General features: G+C 34.0%; 1 protein-coding gene across 1 annotated transcript in view; it reads left to right on the top strand.

The window, feature by feature from the left end:
• The window catches only part of LOC138701811 (thymidine kinase, cytosolic-like), a 44,763-nt gene that overhangs the window by 15,139 nt on the left and 11,245 nt on the right, over positions 1-18,379 (top strand). Inside the window, exons 2-4 of the mRNA XM_069829081.1 lie at positions 168-410; positions 5,845-6,054; positions 6,174-6,266. Coding sequence (XP_069685182.1) covers positions 168-410; positions 5,845-6,054; positions 6,174-6,266 — 546 coding nt within the window. The remainder of the gene's footprint in view (positions 1-167; positions 411-5,844; positions 6,055-6,173; positions 6,267-18,379) is intronic.

Below are 18,379 nucleotides of genomic sequence, written 5' to 3'. Positions count from 1 at the left end.
AGTTTATTGCATAACGCATAAATACTAAAGCAGCTATGTTTCTGGCTTACTAGAAAAAAGATGCAATTTCATCAAAATCCTAGCCCTAATTACTTTGTTGTTGCCTGTGTATTTGGTTCTTTGATATTTGTGTAAAAATCAGTAGAATTCATACTTTTTATTTTCAGGTAATATTTGGTCCAATGTTTTCTGGAAAAACCACAGAACTAATTCGACGCTTGAAACGTTACCAGATAGCAAAATACACATGTCTTATTGTGAAATATGCAAATGATAATCGCTACACTGAAGATGATGTTATTATTAGTCATGATCAGCAGTCATTAAGAGCTGTGTCTGCCAGAGAGATCAAAGAAGTAAAAACTGAAGCCTTCAATTATGACGTTATTGGTATTGATGAAGGGCAATTTGTAAGTATTTCATTAAGTTAAATAACACAAAATATTTTAAAACAAAAGCAAGTGCTGTATTGAAGTTCAGTTTTAGTTTCGTTAACATACACATACATATTATATATTGCTATTATTATTTTATTAATATTATGAATTTTAATTTATTATTGTAATTATTGAGTGTAATTAGTTCCACTGCCACTGGGTATTTACCCATTTCTGTGTGAATAAATACATACATACATACATACACAATGCAGAAAAAGTGCTGAAGTATGGTAAGTAATCTTACTATCTCGACCAAATACAGTAAAATCACAGTTTAGTATATACAGTTGCGAAGCTCAATACTTACTAAATATGCAAACATAGACAGTTGAAATATGCATCCATAGATAGTTGCTAGCCACCAGGATCGCTACTATCGCCTCATCACAGACTCTTTCCCTAGCAGACGATAAAATGTATTGTACGTTTGATATCGTGTTCTTTTGAAAAATTAACACCTTCCTTCCCTTATTGAAATACGAAATACATAAGGTTTATATATTATTTTCATAAAGTATATATTATATTTTATAAACTCACCTTCCTGGATCTTTCGGAAGGATAATTCTGACCTCTTTTTCTTAGAATTAATAGTGCAACAAACGTCTCCTTGTCCCATATTATTACTCAAATTATTGTATTTTAGCCATTTACAGTTATTACAACCGATAACGAAGATTTCACAGTTTACACAACTTTTCACAACAATGCGAAATACAGCACAGTCAATGCCTTTTCGATCTAGACCAGGCCATAATATATGTTCGGGTTTTCTATTTCAGTGTATGGAGCTCAGTGAATTATTATATTAGAACTTTATTGCGTATCATAGCTAAGTTTTATTTAGTGTAATGTGTCCATAAGTTCCCTTTACATCTTGTTGCATAATATGTTGCAGAAATAATTACAAAACTGTGTTATTTTAATGTGAAGAGAATTTTACATGTTAACATAATCTTTTCGCATCAACATTTTAAGTTTAGAATGGAAGCTATTTTGAGGTGATTTTAATATAGCACATCTACCTTCCTTGATAAAGACAGAAAATTTATCATACCACCCTTATGAAATTAGTGTACGTACGATTGTTACTTCGTCTCTTAGGTAGTAGATAAATACAATAATTCAATACTCAATTGTAGTATTAAAATACAGACAAATTGAATGTGCGGAATATCATACATGCCATTATGCTTAATTATAATGTATAATTGCGAATTTAGGAATATAAGATATAGTAAACATAACCTATAATATTTCCATATGAATGGCAGGGCATTGGAGACCACTAAAATTAGACAGAAAGGGGCAACTGGGACAGTAAACATAACCCATAATTTCAACATATCTAAATATTCGTGCGGTGCAACTGAAAATTATTGAATCGTGCATAAATGAATGTACAATAATTTCGCAATATTTAATCGAAATAAAGGCAGGTAGGTCTATTACTCATACAAATAACGTAATTTTCATACCAAAAATAATATTACACCTTAACTCGCAAGGAATTATGTCTGAAGTGTCTCCTAATCATTGTTTTAAATTTTATTAATGCAATTACACTGCATTTTAGAGAAATATATGTTACTTTTAATGCATTCCAATTAATTTATATGGTTGAAACGCCGCCCTTCGTGATTGGTTTAAGCGAGTCACATGGTCTGCCTTACGGCCTGTATTAGATCATGATGCCAGTGACACAGTCTGTTGTTCCTAGTACACACAGCGCTCCAAGCGGCTAGCAACTTTCGCGAGAAATGCAAAAAATCACCCCAAGCTTTGCGACTGTATATACTAGACTGTGGTGAAATCTCGATATCACACCCCCTCTTATAATGCTTTTCTATCTTTAATGCTCATTTTTCCCAGTCACTTGACCCATTCTATAAGAGAGTGTGTTCAAATATCCTACATATAACATACCCGCTTTTAATACTTTTCTGCTTATTACGACTTCCCTCTGGTCATGGGCAAAAATTATTGCATAATATAATACTCATTGCTACCTAAACCCGCTCCTTACTTTAGGTGTAGAGAACCTTAGTATTACTGAATTCAGCACATCTATAGAGTGGCTCGATTTTTTCTGATGTTACTTTTTGGAATTAATTCCTTTTATGTTATATCTTGAAAATGGATCTGTCTTCTGGTAATAAATGATTTCATTTATGTATACAGGGTGAGTTTTAGGTCCACCGACAAATTTCAGGCGGTGAGTCCTGACTGAAAATGGTGCACAAAAGTTCATATCACTTTGTGTCTGGAAATGCATAGTTTCCACAGCAGTTGGCACTGACGACATTCTCCCATAATTTGCAGTGTGCGTTTTGTGTGTTCCATATAGTGTGATTTAAGCAACGTAGAAGCACAATGGTCCTGTATTCATTCCAGGAAGAAGCCAAAATGGTGTTCGTGTTTGGTCAAGCAGGTGGAAACGGTCGAGAGGTAGCACGGATGTACCAAGCCACCTACCCTGACAGACAGACCCACATCACACAACATTTGGAGCCATTTTTCGGTATATCATCTTGTTCCTGGAATGAATACCAGACCATTGTGCTTCTACGTTGCTTAAATCACACTATCTGCAACACACAAAACGCACATTGCAAGTTATGAGAGAATGTCGTCAATGCCATCTACCGTGGAAACTATGCATTTCCGGACACAAGGTGATAATATGAACTTTTGTGCTCAATTTTCAGCCAGGAATCACCCCCTGAAGTTTGTCAGTGGACTTAAAACTCGCCCTGTATATTTTGAATTATAGTTCAAGAAAATAAACTATAAACAAGAATATCATTAGCAACATGATAAAGGAACTGAATTGTTGTAAAACATGTAACATGTATAATGGGAAAGTAGATGTCATCTTTGTGTGTGAGATTAGTTTAACTTTTCACTCCCTAGTCACTAGAATTGGAAAATGAATTGCAGCCAAATGTGATAACTCTCTTTGTACAGATACGGAAATAAAATTTGGAGCTTCCTTATTGTACGTTTCGCTTACAACACACTGCGCATGTGCAGTACCGTACCACACACTGCCAGTTGATGTTTCTGTACTATTATATTAATAGTCCTTCTCTTCTAATGCTGTCTGGAACAATTATATTAGATTGAGTTATTAGGAAAAGGAAAAAAATATATATTAATTTTGCTGCATTGTGATAATCTGGATGATGGTTATTTTGCCAGGTTTCTCGTCTTTCTTAAGACTCTTCAGGGAAATGCTTTAAAATGGTTTACAATAGACTCCTTTCAAATCCCTTCTTATTTGCATATAGCAATGAAGTTGTCTAATCATTTGTTTAATGCTGAGTAATATTGAATAAATCCTCTCCTAATTGGAAAGCAAGAGAGTTAATAATGGTTTTATTGCCAAGAACTCAGGATTAGTTAACAACAACATACTGAATAAATCAATTTAAAAAATTTCCTTACCAATAAGTGAGAGAATATATGTGTTCATTAATACATGTTAGGTATTAATCCAATAGGTATAGGCAGGGCTGCCGACAGGATTTATGGGCCCCTGTGCATTATTGTGCTCGGGCCCCGTTGAAAAAAAAAAGTTAAAAAATGACAAGTTACCAATTATTCTGACCATAACAATTATTTGCAAAATAAATAAAAGATAACCCCATACACAGATACGAATCTAAAAATATACACTTTTGTTACAATGAAATATATTATAGTTATCACACTTCTTTTTCAGTAGGGCCTACATAATATGTTTCGTGACGAAACTTTCGTCTTTTCGTTGTCGTTTGTTTCATTTCGTTTTCATAAAACATTATTCTTAAACAGCTGTAATTTCTGACTTGCAGGCCACATCAACAAACAACTCTCCTTGACTTCATTGACACAAAATCATCAATTATATCATCAAAATTTAAAGACCTAGCAAGATCGCTCGCCAGACTAAGGAGGCCAAGTTACTCAGTCTCTCTTGACACATTGTTACTCTGAATACATTTTTATTTCCTTCATTGTGTTTGAAGTTGGTGTGAAATTGAGTATTGCTTGTGAAGGTGCAAAAAATGAACCAATCTCAAGCCCGTCTGTTCAGGTTGTCAAAAATGAAGACAGTTCATGCCTAGAAGTGAATACTGATGGTTGTGGCTGTTTAGAAATGATAACAGTAGTATTGAATCAGAACAAGCAAACAATAGTAAAAATGAAGTGTTAATATGTGCAAGTGAAACAAATTTACATACCAGTTCCTAACTCTGAGTCATGGCAAGTAACATGCGACCTTAGAAAACTAAAAATGGCAGACAAATTGTAAATGTCATTGAATGTGTTGTATGAAAAAGTACTCCCAACCTGCCTAATAACTTTCTAAGTGACGGAACAAGAGCCTTTCCTGTATTATTTTCAAAACTCAAGAATGGAAAATGTGTTCCCAGAGACTGGCTAATGTAAAGTGAAACATATGTCACTGTACTATTTTCCCTGATTTGTTCCACTCCACACTAGCCAGTCTCTGGGAACACATTCTCCATTCTTGAGTTTTGAAAATATTGTAATACTGTTTTTGGAAAGGCTCTTGTTTTCGAACAACACATTCAATGACACAATTTGTCTGCTACTTTTTAGTTTTCCAAGGTCGCTCAATTTCACACCAACGTCAAACAAAGTTCTACTCCGTTTCTTAATATCTACCAATTTTTCTGTCTCTCCTTGCGCTTCTCAGCTCCCGACTTGCTTCTACTTGTCCATTGTCCACTGGTAACACTAATTAGCAGAATTTACTAGAAAAATGATAACGAAAAGACGAAAGTTTCGTCAAGAAACATACTATGTAGCCCCTACTGAAAAGGAAACTTGATCCTGCGGCTTGGATTTGGGAGAGTCCACTAGCATATTGCGGTGGACTGGCAGGGGTTGGTAATTAAGAGGACAAGCCAATTGAATGTGTTTGGTATGACGGGAATATATTTCAGGCAAATCCCGGAACCGTCAAGTGTTGTGTCGATGATTGTTAACGTGGGAAACCGATATTCTATTATATAAAAGTTAAACATTTACATAGTGAAGTGGTAATTGGTATTAATTCTACTATTGCTGGTTAATATGTCAGATTCATGTAACAAATGTTCTTACAGAATTTTATAGTCCTGGTATGTATCTGTGAATAATTATTCGTGATGATAAAAAGTTATCAGACTCGCTTAATCTGACGGGCCCTTACTGTTCATGGGCCCATATGCACTTGCTCCCTTTGCCCCCCCCCCTTTCTCGGCGGCCCTGGGCGTAGGCCCTATTTATGAAATTTGTGAACAAGTATATGAACTTGCATCTAAGAAAAAATTAAGTAATCTCGTATGGTTCATAATTATTTTTATGCTAAGAAACTAATAAACATTGCAATTCAATTTTTGTTTTGTTGTAGTTCCCTGATATTGTTGAGCGATGTGAAGAATTGGCAAATTTAGGGAAAATTGTGATTGTAGCGGCACTTGATGGAACATACCAACGAGTTGGATTTGGCAATATTCTGAACCTTGTTCCTCTAGCTGAAAACGTAGTGAAACTTAATGCTGTGTGTATGGTGTGCTTCAAAGATGCTGCTTATACAAAAAGGATTGGCAGTGAGAAGAAAGTAAGTATAATTCCATTTCAAATTTGTGAGAGTAAAAAGAACAGTCTTATTTTGTCATATTTATTATGTAATTATTTATATCTATATGTGAAAGAATTGCTGTTTTATTTTATGACTAGTTGGAGGTGATCGGCGGTGCAGAAAAGTACATGGCTGTTTGTAGGAAATGCTACACTTTACCATCATCTGTGCCGAAGTCTCCATTGAAAAATGTAGGTATTTTCTGTGCGTGAAGCAAGATCAGACTTCTAGATAGGTGAAAAGTCTTGTAGATTGCTACACGTTAATGGTATATACGTAGCTAAGACAGTATGGCTAAGTAGTTTCATTTTCTTCTTATGTGTCATGGTTAAGATAGCAAAATCTCGTATGTAAAAAATCTACAATTTTGAGGAGAGAGGAAAAAAAAAACTGTCAAATCACAATTCTAATTCAGTCTTCGTAATACTTTTACAGATCAATGTCTACTAACAAACACAAAAATATGTGTATTTTTAATCTTCTTTGCAAATTTTGTAGTAATTATATATTTTTTTTCTGAGATGCGAGGTTCTAACACAAATTTTTTTTTTTTTATATTATTTCAAGCTAAGATTTTTTGCACTTACCTGAAGATCGATCTTAAAAATGGAATAAATAAAACACTGAAATAAAGTCAGAAATATTATTTGAAGAAACATTTTATGTATGTACTAGATACAAAAATTGCATTACATGAGGAAATTCTAGAGAATCCATATTTTTTCTCCCCCTTCTGACTTTTGTTCATTTGTGAAGAATGTCATAAAATGAATAGTAGTCTTGAAATTACTAGCTTCAGTGCTATCAAATATATCATACTCTTATGTTAATACCTTTATAGGAGCAGGTCCAGTGAAAAGTGGTTTCTTGCTTCTCATGACTGTTTCTGGGCATCGTGGAATTATTTTGCAATTGTCTTCAAAATTTAACTTGTATTCTTTACCAACATATGGATTGTACTTCAGTGTTGAAATGTCTGTAACACACAGTTCACCTACTTTATTTTGAGGACATATTGATATGTAATACCGAGATAAATACTTCACTTTATAATGCCCTTGTTCACCATATCGTGCTTCTTTTATCACTTGAATATAATTGGTGAGTGAATATAGATTCCTGTTTTCTTTCATCTCAATGCAGAATGGATATTGTCACATTTTATGTGTATATCACTTTATTAATTTTTGTTCCAGTAGTTAGGGCCTATGCTATAATGCTGGAATACATTAAAGAGACCTGCATTCCTATTTGGAAGACAGCAACTGTCACTGTAAAATATTTTGTTGTTGTCGTAATCTTTTACTTCTGTGTCAAAGAAATATAAAAATCATGTTACAAAAACATTGATGTCCTGATGTACTCCACCTTTACACCAAACATAACATACTGCAGATCCATCCAGAGATCATGGCATGCTACTCCATTATCTCCTGGCCTAGTTGCTTCATAAGTGGTGTCTTCTTGGAATCACTTGTGAGGTTCAGACCTGTCTTCGGACACTTGATTAAACAACAACAATTATACGCTGTAAGATACGAAGATTTTGATCTTTTCTACTGTGGTGTTTTTATGTTCAATATTGAGGTACGAGATGAGGTTTTGCCATCTTAATGACGATACAACCTTGCTTGTAGTAGACCTCCAAATAAGTATTTTAAATATTTATTATAGGGAAAATGGCAGTTTAAGTAACTGTTTTACTGGTAACACTGGTTGTTTTAAAAGGAAAAGCAAACAAATATAACTTGTGACACATATATTTGTATCTTTATATTTTTATATTTTACTTAGTCTATGTGAAGAATAAGATGAAGCATAAGGAGACTTACTATCATGAGAATGTTAGATGTTTGAATGGAAGAATAAATGTATCTTATACACACATCACAATTGCATAGGGAACACAGTGCTTTCAGTATTATTCTCAGTTAAAGAACATTGTGCATTATGTAAGTTATTCTTCTTTAAAGCATTCCAACACCAAATAAAACATATAACAATAAATTGCACCAATATTTAACAATAATTAATTAATTATATCTTTAAGGGCGACTTATGGGTCTTGACGATTATAACTGATATTTTCAAGCTTCCAAGACGTTAAGTCCATTGAAACCATGTCCATATGACTTACGTCCTCTAATATTTTTGTCCACTTTCATTTATGTCCACATTTTATGTATGTCCATTGTTTTGGGTCCATGACTGTTATGTCCACTTTTATTTATGCCCACTTTTTTAATGTCCACTTATATTTAATACTGGATCAGCAGTATTTTCAGCTTCCTGTTTCATTTTTCATCGAAACTATGGAGACGGCTACCTTCTTTCCTCTATAGAGTAGTACATTGAGCCACAACCACGGATGAAGCAAAATTGATCCAGTCTAAAAAAGGAAAACCTTTGCTATTGTAAAGTTTTTGTTGTCATCATCATTCATACAGCAGTAATGGGCAAAAGAGATACTGGAGATGTGAAAAGAGAGATGTGCTTGGCGGGCATTTGAATGTGCGACACCCTGTTAAAAGATCATACCTACAAAATTTAAGTCGAGTAGAAGAGATTGTTCAGAATTACAACCACTACAACGAAGAAGTAGGCCTACACATCAGAACTTACTTCAAAGCTATTAGTTATCTGAATCTGTATGAAGATGAACAGGCAGAAGACATTGAGTAGAGAATTGAAGTAAATTTGTAGATGGACATAATGTATTGTACAATCATGTAATGGATATAAAAATGTGATGTGCAATTGGACTAAAATAAAGTGGACATATACTTCATTGGACATAGTGTAATGGACTTTTATGTAATGGACATAATAAAATGGACATTAAAATTGTGGACGTTATAAAAAGGACCTAACGTCTGTGTTTCATTTTCAAGTTGAATGCCATCATCATGCCATTAACACGTGGTATTACCATTTCTTATATTCATGAATGCTCTGCATCTTATTGACGCTGTCGAAACGAGATGTAAAATTCCTTCTTGAATGATATTTTACCAGTGATTTTGGAGACTTGGAACAGCTGTCCAATGTCTCACTGTTCTCCATTTCCTCTAAAATTATACTCTGTAGTGTACCCCATAGATTTTCAGTAGGATTTAAATCTCGATATTAGACAGACCAAACTATGGGAACACTTGAACATTATTTCCAACCAACCAGCCAGCCAGTCAGCTAGCTGTTTGAACAGCATATGTTTGGAATTATCATGCATGAAGAGTAATTTAAGGCAGTGGAAAGAACAATAAGTTGCTCTTCTAATCAAAACAAGATCAATTTTCTGTCAGTCATACTACCTCTCCACTCCATGATGGAGCCTCCTTAAAATTTGTGAACCTCGTGTGTATATTCGGTGATTCAGAACGAAAGGGCGATTTTAAAGGGAAACATTATATAAACTTATGTCTTATTCTCAACGGTTTTGGAGAAAGCTAATTGAAATTGTGAGGACAGGAACAGTGGAGATGATAGTAAAATAAGAGATTGTTACCTATATGTTTTTAATTATTCATTTCTCTGTACATAACATGTTCCAAAATGCCACAGGCAACATTGATGCACATTGTAGTAAGATGCCATGTTGCTAATTTCAGCTGATTGAGACATTTCTTAATGTGATTACAAGCATTTAAAATGCAGGTTAGCAATTGTTCCCTTATTTCTACTTTGTGCTTGTAGAGTTCATTTTTCAGCTAACCCTACAAACAATAATCTTATAATGTGAGATCAGGTGACCATGGTGGCCAAGAAATGTTACACCCTGACCGATACAACACCCAGGATAGGTTTCGTTGAGGTACTGTGTTACTGGCTAGTTGGAATGTGCAGGGGCCCTGTCTTGCTGAAATACATACCAGCCCATGTTGTCCAAAGAACATCCTCCAAGTATTCTGGTAACACATGTGCACATGTAAGTGACCAACATGAGAAATGCAATAGTGCAACCTAATGTCATTTTGGTTGTGTCTGCATCAATGTGAGTAGTTGTGCAGAGGAAAAAAAGGAGACTCATGCCCGTTATTTTCAAATAACATTGAGAATAAGACATATGTTTGTATAATGTTTTTCCTTTAGAATTGCCCTTACTAGTTGCAGTCCTTGATTTATTTTTCCCTTCATTAATATTCAACACTATTAGAACTCAATAAGTTCCTCTGTTAGAACATAATGTCACACTAATCTGTGTTGTAAAATAAACTGAGTTGTGAAGGTGACATTATATGAGTGACAATTATGGATTCATATTTACATGGTGTTTGTGTTTCACTTAAATTTACAGAGAAAAACTTCAAGTGACTATTGTGTTCCTTAGGTAATTTTGATATGATGTCTCTTTACTGTGATAAAATTCTAGATATCTTCATAATGTTGAAAAGTTGGGGGATAAAGAGAGAGAAGCACAGAATTATGTGAAACGAAATAGCTTTTGTTTAACACTGGTTGACATGTAGTGTAAATGTACCATCCTTCATACAGGATTCTGCTTAAATATCAATATAAATTATGTACTTTAAGTTTATGCAAACAGTATCACTTTGAGAAAACTATTGCAAGAAGTGTAAACAGTTGATGAAAGTCTGTACCAAGTTATAGAATTGCTCACTTTCGTGACATTGCACGCTACACTTTTAAAAGGATCTTATGTTGGTACACAGATATTTTGAAAATGAATTATAAAGTTGTATGAATTGTTTTATATTTTTATGTAATAAATAAAAAATCAAATAATATAAAATATTCCAAGGCATTTTTTTAATGTAAATCGTTAGTTTTCTTTAAATTAATTTTAAAATCATTCTCTACCTTTGTGTCCAGCCACTTTTCTTCAACTACATTATAGTCACGTAAGGTGCAAAATAAAAATTTCACAGGAGAATTGAAAAGCTGTTTTTGTCGCCATTAATTGCAGGCTTACATAGTATTGAAATTGTTACTTTTCTGCAACTAATATTAAAATGTGGTTTATGAGACATTGCAGGTAGATGCGCATCACTTAGATGAATTCATCCATACAAAAATTCAATTTCAGTCATTTTGAGGCATTTGAGTATTTGCACCTTAAATGACATGTCCTTTACACCATACTGTTCCAAAGTATGGTTGCAAATGTTTGCTTTAATCATGTTACTGCATAAATACTTTTATATATTTAGAAATATTTTACTGTAAATTTAGATGTATTCTATTCTTATTTTCAGTTACCATGTTAACTGAATCGTAATTCTTATTTCTTCTAAAAAGAACAACCTAATTTTGTTTGTACATGCAATATACACAATACTTCAGAAAGCGATCAAATTTATGTATTTAAATTCAACAAGTGACTTAGGATATATTATCTTAAATGTCGACTGAAATTGTATTCTTTTAATTGGGGAAATTATTTGAAAGACGAAAAACATCGCAGTTATATCTGGTGTTTAAAGTGCAGTTTAATAAAGCACTATGGTATATGAATTGGGAAATTCCAAACCTGTTTCAGTTATTTTTTTCCTACACTCGAAACCTTTTTCTACATGATGTAGATATTGAGAGCAACACAGTTTGTTCACCTTGTATTGTGTCACATACTAGCTGTTTGATAATGACATCTTATATTTTTGTAATCTTGTTCATTTGAAAAGTGCGTTAAATTATTTGATAAATGAAATGGTATAGACAGTGCATCTTCAAAAACTTTTGAATCAGGGAAGTTAATTATTTATATAATCATACCTGCAGTTGAAAACTTATTCAGACAAAAATTTTGTGAATTGGGTATTTTTGAGTTACGAGATGTTCCACTTTTTTAGTTTTTGTTGAAAGTTATTGTTTGTTTACAATGTTAAACTTATTGCCTAATTGTGTTTGTGGGATATGTTAAAGTACAGTTCTTGCACTCTTAAAGATTTAGCTTACTTAAAAAAATTAAATATTCTTGGTTGCAAGATTAAAACTCCAGGGTTATTGAATCACTTAAGAATAGACTTTTATGTTTTAAGCAGGGGTATGGTCGTGTCAGGGCACCTTCCTGGTACTCTTTTCTGCAACCTGGTAGCGTCCTGCTTCTTTATTTCTACTTTTAAAATAATAATAATAATAATAATAATAATAATAATAATAATAATAATAATAATAATAGTCTTATTTTTTTTTATTCAACTTAGTATTTTATAAGTATGAATTAGTAATTAATAGCAGAAGGTTACTACTATTACTACTACTACTACTACTACTAAATAATAATAATAATAATAATAATAATAATAATAATAATATAGTATTTACCTGCGCACTTAAATCTACTTACAACCCCCCCCCCCATCCCACCCTCTTATTCGGCCCTTTACCTCCACGCTTAGTCTACATACTGTACAGTTACAATACCTTACCCTTTTTCTATACCCTCCTTCTACAGTCGGCTGTGATTCTGGAAATTTTTGCTGGTCAGTTTATTTTTTTGGTGAGTTAAAGTGTCTGTGAATATGATTCTAATTATTGAGTGATTACAATAGGTTAAACGGAAAGCTCTTGTTCTGAAGATATGTCATTCAGCATAAATTCATATTTAAATTGTCTTGAAAAATGTGATTATTAGTTGTAAAGGTTCACATACCAACAAGAACAACTGTAAAAGACTTTTTTTTTCGAAATAATTAGGTACATATTGATACTGTAAATGTCTTTGACATATTACATAGTTATGTACTACTACATTAAAGTTAAAATCAGACTGCCCTCCTAAAACGCAGTTGCTATAAATACTCTATTTACAAGCGGTTCCTTGAAGAGCCTTGTCGATGATAATAATAATAATAATAATAATAATAATAATAAAAATTATAATTATAAAATAATAATAAAACTTTTCACGATGTGCCCTGGTACTATTTTATTTACTATTACACCCCTAGTTTTAAGTTCAAAATAAACTTGATTATGCAGTTATTCACTGGACTGTACTCTTATTTTCACCTCGGGCTTTGTTTCTCTTTGTCTTCAGTACAATCATGTAGACATTGGAATGTGGCTATTGACGAATTATCATCGAGTCTTGTATGCATTTCTGTGACTAAAGATTAGCACCATCATCCAAGAGTGTTCAATAATAATAATACATAAATTTATGTCTGTGAAATGGTGTAAATCTTGTTTTAACTAGCCACATTAAGGATAAAATTGATAGCTTCTGCAATTATTTTGTTAGATACAGATATAATGCATCTTATACTTTCTAAGCCTACACATCTTCCAGCATCACATTTGTGGAGAAGGATTAGTATAGCACTGTGTAATATAGCTGTTAAAATATTAAGAGCTAAATGAGCACATCAAGCACATTACACGTTTATCAGGTTATTCTTAAGTTTAGCAGGAAGTCGTCAATGCTCATCACAATTTTTTAATTCATAGATGTCGTTGGATTTTAAGACTGATGAATCCAATTGATTGGACTCCTTTTTTCTATTAAACACTGATATCGCACTTTCATACAGTTGTTAAATTCAGCAGGATTTCATTCATGCTCATGAGAACCAATTTTAAATTAATTCGTGAAATCGGATGCTGATTGGAATCCTCGGATTTTAAAATGTTTAAGACATGAATCTGATGGACTGATAGATGCAAGGTTTTTGATTGATTACCCCGAGTAGCACTTGACAGAGAATGGTAAATAGCGCAATGGCATCAATGTTTTTATTCTCTTTATGTGTTAAAATTCTTCCAAGATTATTATATTTGTTAAGAAAGCTCATTTGTCATCTCGAAATTTAGTTTACTCTAGACTATGCCATTAGGAGAGTTTAGGATACATACTGGTTTGGAACTGAATGGGTTACATCAGCTTCTTGTCTATGTGGATGAGGTGAATATGTTTGGAGAAAATCCACAAACGATTAGGGAAAACACGGAAATTTTACTTGAAGCAAGTAAAGTGATAGGTTTGGAAGTAAATTCCGAAAAGACAAAGTATATGATTAAGTTTGGAAGTAAATTCCTAAAAGACAAAGTATATGATTATGTCTCGTGACCAGCATATTGTACGAAATGGAAATATAAAAATTGGAGATTTATCCTTCGAAGAGGTGGAAAAATTAAAATATCTTGGAGCAACAGTAACAAATATAAATGACATTTGGGAGGAAATTAAACGCAGAATAAATATGGGAAATGCCTGTTATTATTCGGTTGAGAAGCTTTTGTCATCTAGTCTGCTGTCAAAAAAATCTGAAAGTTCAAACCCGGTTAAAACTTAATAGCAATAAAATATTAAAATTGTATTTCGACACTGCCATCCAAAATTCTGCAAAACTCTCGGGTAGGCCGTATTGTTACTACATATTTTGACTGGAGGGACATTCAACTTGGCGACTTCTGCACTGTACTACATTGGGTTTTAAAATATTAGGGTTGGCAACATTGAAGACAAGCGAAAGTCTCATAGAGCATGGACGAATATTGTTAATGTTTATTTATCCATGTAGTTGTTCAATTTTATTTAAGGTGTCTGGTAACTGAATACAAAGAGCTGGGAGAGAAATTAAGGGAACTATTCACGATATAAATGCAAAATGTCTACAAGATGGTTAGTACCAATACTTTTGTATTCAATAAAAGATTTTACAAGCTTACGTTCTGAAACTTAATTCTTGTAGGTTATGTTCTGAAATTGTGTAATTTATTGTTGCTCGTAGAAAATTAAAATTTGTGTGATTATCATCATCATCATCATCATCATCATCAGTAGCACTACAGCTCGGGTCGAGCCTCGAATTCTTTCAGGATCCTTCGCCATGAGTCCCTAGTAATTGTCGCTAGTGGAAATTTAAAATTACTTTGGACCGACGTTTCTAGTAATCATTGTTGGGGGGGGGGGGTCACTATTACATTCAACTTTGGCATTCTTGAGAAGGAAATCATGGAGTTATTTTGAAAAAAAAAAAAAAAAAAAAAAAACTTAATTTCTGCTGTTTCTGTTATTTTATGAAGTCGAATGCGCATTACTAGTGACTATAGAGTGATAGTAGCAACAGATATTCATACTTCTTTATTGAGCCTCAATGTGATTGCAGTTTGTTATTGAAGTCGGTAATTATAGACGAGTTGTCGCTGAGTCAATGATTCAATTGAATTAGTTCTTGATTCAATTCTTTTGAATTGAATTAAAATAATTCTAAGGCTTTTTCCTGTACACCCCTTCTTCTGTTTTCTCTTCAACTTCTCTCTCCTAGATGTCCCTACCTCTTACTGTACCATTTCTCTCCTGTACATGTGTCTACTTTTATTTTACTACTACATCTATTCTGTCACGTAATTTTACATATCTCAAACTATACTACTATATCATACAAATCCAATTTTAATTACCTGGGCGGTTTTGATGGGATTCGTTCCTGGGACCTTTGACACCACAATACCTTGCTTTAACATACTTGGCTAAACTGCTATGTTGTGAAATGAAGTTTAAAATAGGTCTCTTATGTTTAGGGTAGGATTAAAGAAAATAAATAAAACAGATAAAGCAAATTTACGTAATCTAAATTATTCCTGACGTTTAAAAAACAATAATTTACTTGTTTATAGCAAAAGAAAAGCTGGAAAAATATGCATAAAGAGGACAACATTGACGTACATTATCTATGACGTCACATTTCCAAAGCAACCTGATAAACAAGCATTGTTGGTTCAAGTGCCATTTTCAAGATACTACGACGTAACGACAGTAATAATAATTTATTGCATTAGCCATGGAAAGTAAAAATAATTGTAATTTGAGAAAACTTTTCAGTAATTTGAGCAGTGAAGAAGAAGAGAGTGATTTCGCCATGTCGTATAAACTAATACCTGACAAAAGTGCAAAGAAATGTGTGAGTTGCAAATCAAGTGATAGTGTGAATTGGCAGAGAAGGGCAAAATACTCAAACTATTCATTCTGTTTGAAGTGTAAAAAGTGTAAACAGGAAACATCTATAACCCACAACACATGGTTCGAAAACACAAAAATAACTATACGTCAAAGCTTGGTACTTATTTATATGTGGTTGCTTCAAACAACTCTTCAGATAGCTGCTTCAGAGGCAGAAGTTCACTTCAGTACTGCACTAGATTATTTCTGTTTCTGCAGAGAAATATGTTATGTTATAATTACACAAACTACCAAACCCATAGGAGGAGAAGGACACATCGTGGAATTAGATGAAACACATGTCTACACCAGAAAATATAAAAGGGGCAGACTTCTCAAAAACGAGAAAAATAGCGTATGGGTTTTTGGAGGTATCGATAGAGAGACGAAAGAATCGTTTGTATTGAAAGTGGAAAAAAGAGATAAAAATACCGTGATACCCATAATTAAGTCATTCATCAAACCACATACTAAAATTATGACGGATGGTTGGAAGTCTTACAGTGATTTGAAAGATGAAGGATATATCCATGAAGTTGTGAATCACTCGATAGAATTTGTACGTGAAGATGATCGTTCTGTGCACACCCAAAAAGTGGAACGAATGTGGAAAACGCTGAAATCGGTTTTAAAAAGAGAAGGCAGGGAAAGTGAAAATGATCATTTATACGTGTTTGAGTTCCTATATCGTGAATAACAGAAACTGAAAGGAATGACTACACCCAGTGAAATGTTTCCGCAGTTTCTACAGCATATCCACGACACATATCCAGGGTACGGAATAGAAGGATTAAAACCTAAAGACTACATTCCTCAGCAATGAGTGATAGTGTCATACGAACAATGTTTTTTTAGGAAGTGTTCAATTATTGAAAGAAAAACTTGGCGAACTATACAGTGTTACGTATTATAATACGAACAATAATTGTAGGAAGTCTTCAGTTAATAGTGAATAGTATACCTAGTGAACTATACAGCGGTCACCAAGGAATCACTCATTTATATGAACTATTGGTAGTTTAATTCTGAGCGTGTTACCTAGCTTCGTATTACAATGAGAACAATGATTGTGAGAAGTGTTCAGTTAAAGAAGTGTTTGTTACTTATGTCCCGCCCACTATAGGAGACATATGCCAGTTTTACACTAATCCTAAACATATTTAGTATAACTTGTTGCTTGCGAGCCATCCAAAACCCCAACCTCCACCCGATACCCCGCTTTTTTCATCATGTGCTACACGTCGGATCATCATCGGGGCTTGCAGCCCCGATACCCCGCTTTTTACATCATGTGCTACACGTCGGATCATCATCGGGGCTTGCAGCCCTGATACCCCGCTTTTTACATCATGTGCTACACATCGGATCATCATCGGGGCTTGCAGCCCCGATACCCCGCTTTTTACGTCATGTGCTACACGTCGGATTATCATCCCCCGCTTTTTACATCATGTGCTACATGTCAGATCATCATCGGGGCTTGTAGCCCCGATACCCTGGTTTTTACATCATGTGCTACACATCGGATCATCATCGGGGCTTGCAGCCCCGATACCCCACTTTTTACATCACGTGCTACACGTCGGATCATCATCGGGGCTTGCAGCCCTGATACCCCACATTTTACATCATGTGCTACACGTCGGATCATCATCAGGGCTTGCAGCCCCGATACCCCACTATTTACACCATGTGCGTGTAATAAACAATAAGCAAATCATCTTTGATTACAGCAGTCACCAAAGAATCGTTCACTAAAGTGAACTATTTAATTCTGAGCGTCACCTAGCAACAAGAATCGTTGCTTTGAGTAAACTATTTAATTCTGAGCGAGTCGCCTAGCAACAGGAGTCGTTCATTCAATTGAATCATTGACTCAGCGACATCTCGTCTATAATTACCTTAAAGTCAATATAACTCATGAAACACGCAGTTTACTATGTAAAGCCTTGAAGATCACTAGCGTGAGGAATTCTAGCAGCTGATGGATGCTATTTATCAAAATAACTCTCATTACATAGGCTATACAATTATACTAAGTGTGGCATTTAAAAATGAGTCTGATGTAAAATATTTTGTTTATTGCCAGAATGTTACAAATTAACTTTTATCCCTTTAAATGTTCCCCCCCCCCCTTCCCTGTCTATTCACTGCTGCACGCTGCATTCGTGTTTTCCATTGTTTATTGTAGTGCTGCAGCTCATCAGCCCCCAATCCTTTCAGTAGTTCTGCCGTTTTTGCCTTTGCATGGGCCGAAAATGGGTTCTCTTCAAGGTACTTTTCACTTTCGGGAACAAGGAAAAATTACATAGTTCCAAATCTGGTGAATACGAAGGATGTTAAAGCACTGGAATTAGTTTATCGGCTAAAAACCTCTTGACCGAAAGGAACGTTATGGGTGCA

This window comes from Periplaneta americana, chromosome 6, assembly GCF_040183065.1.
Source record: "Periplaneta americana isolate PAMFEO1 chromosome 6, P.americana_PAMFEO1_priV1, whole genome shotgun sequence".
Taxonomy (NCBI): domain Eukaryota; kingdom Metazoa; phylum Arthropoda; class Insecta; order Blattodea; family Blattidae; genus Periplaneta; species Periplaneta americana.
This window is presented reverse-complemented; position numbering and strand designations above follow the sequence as displayed.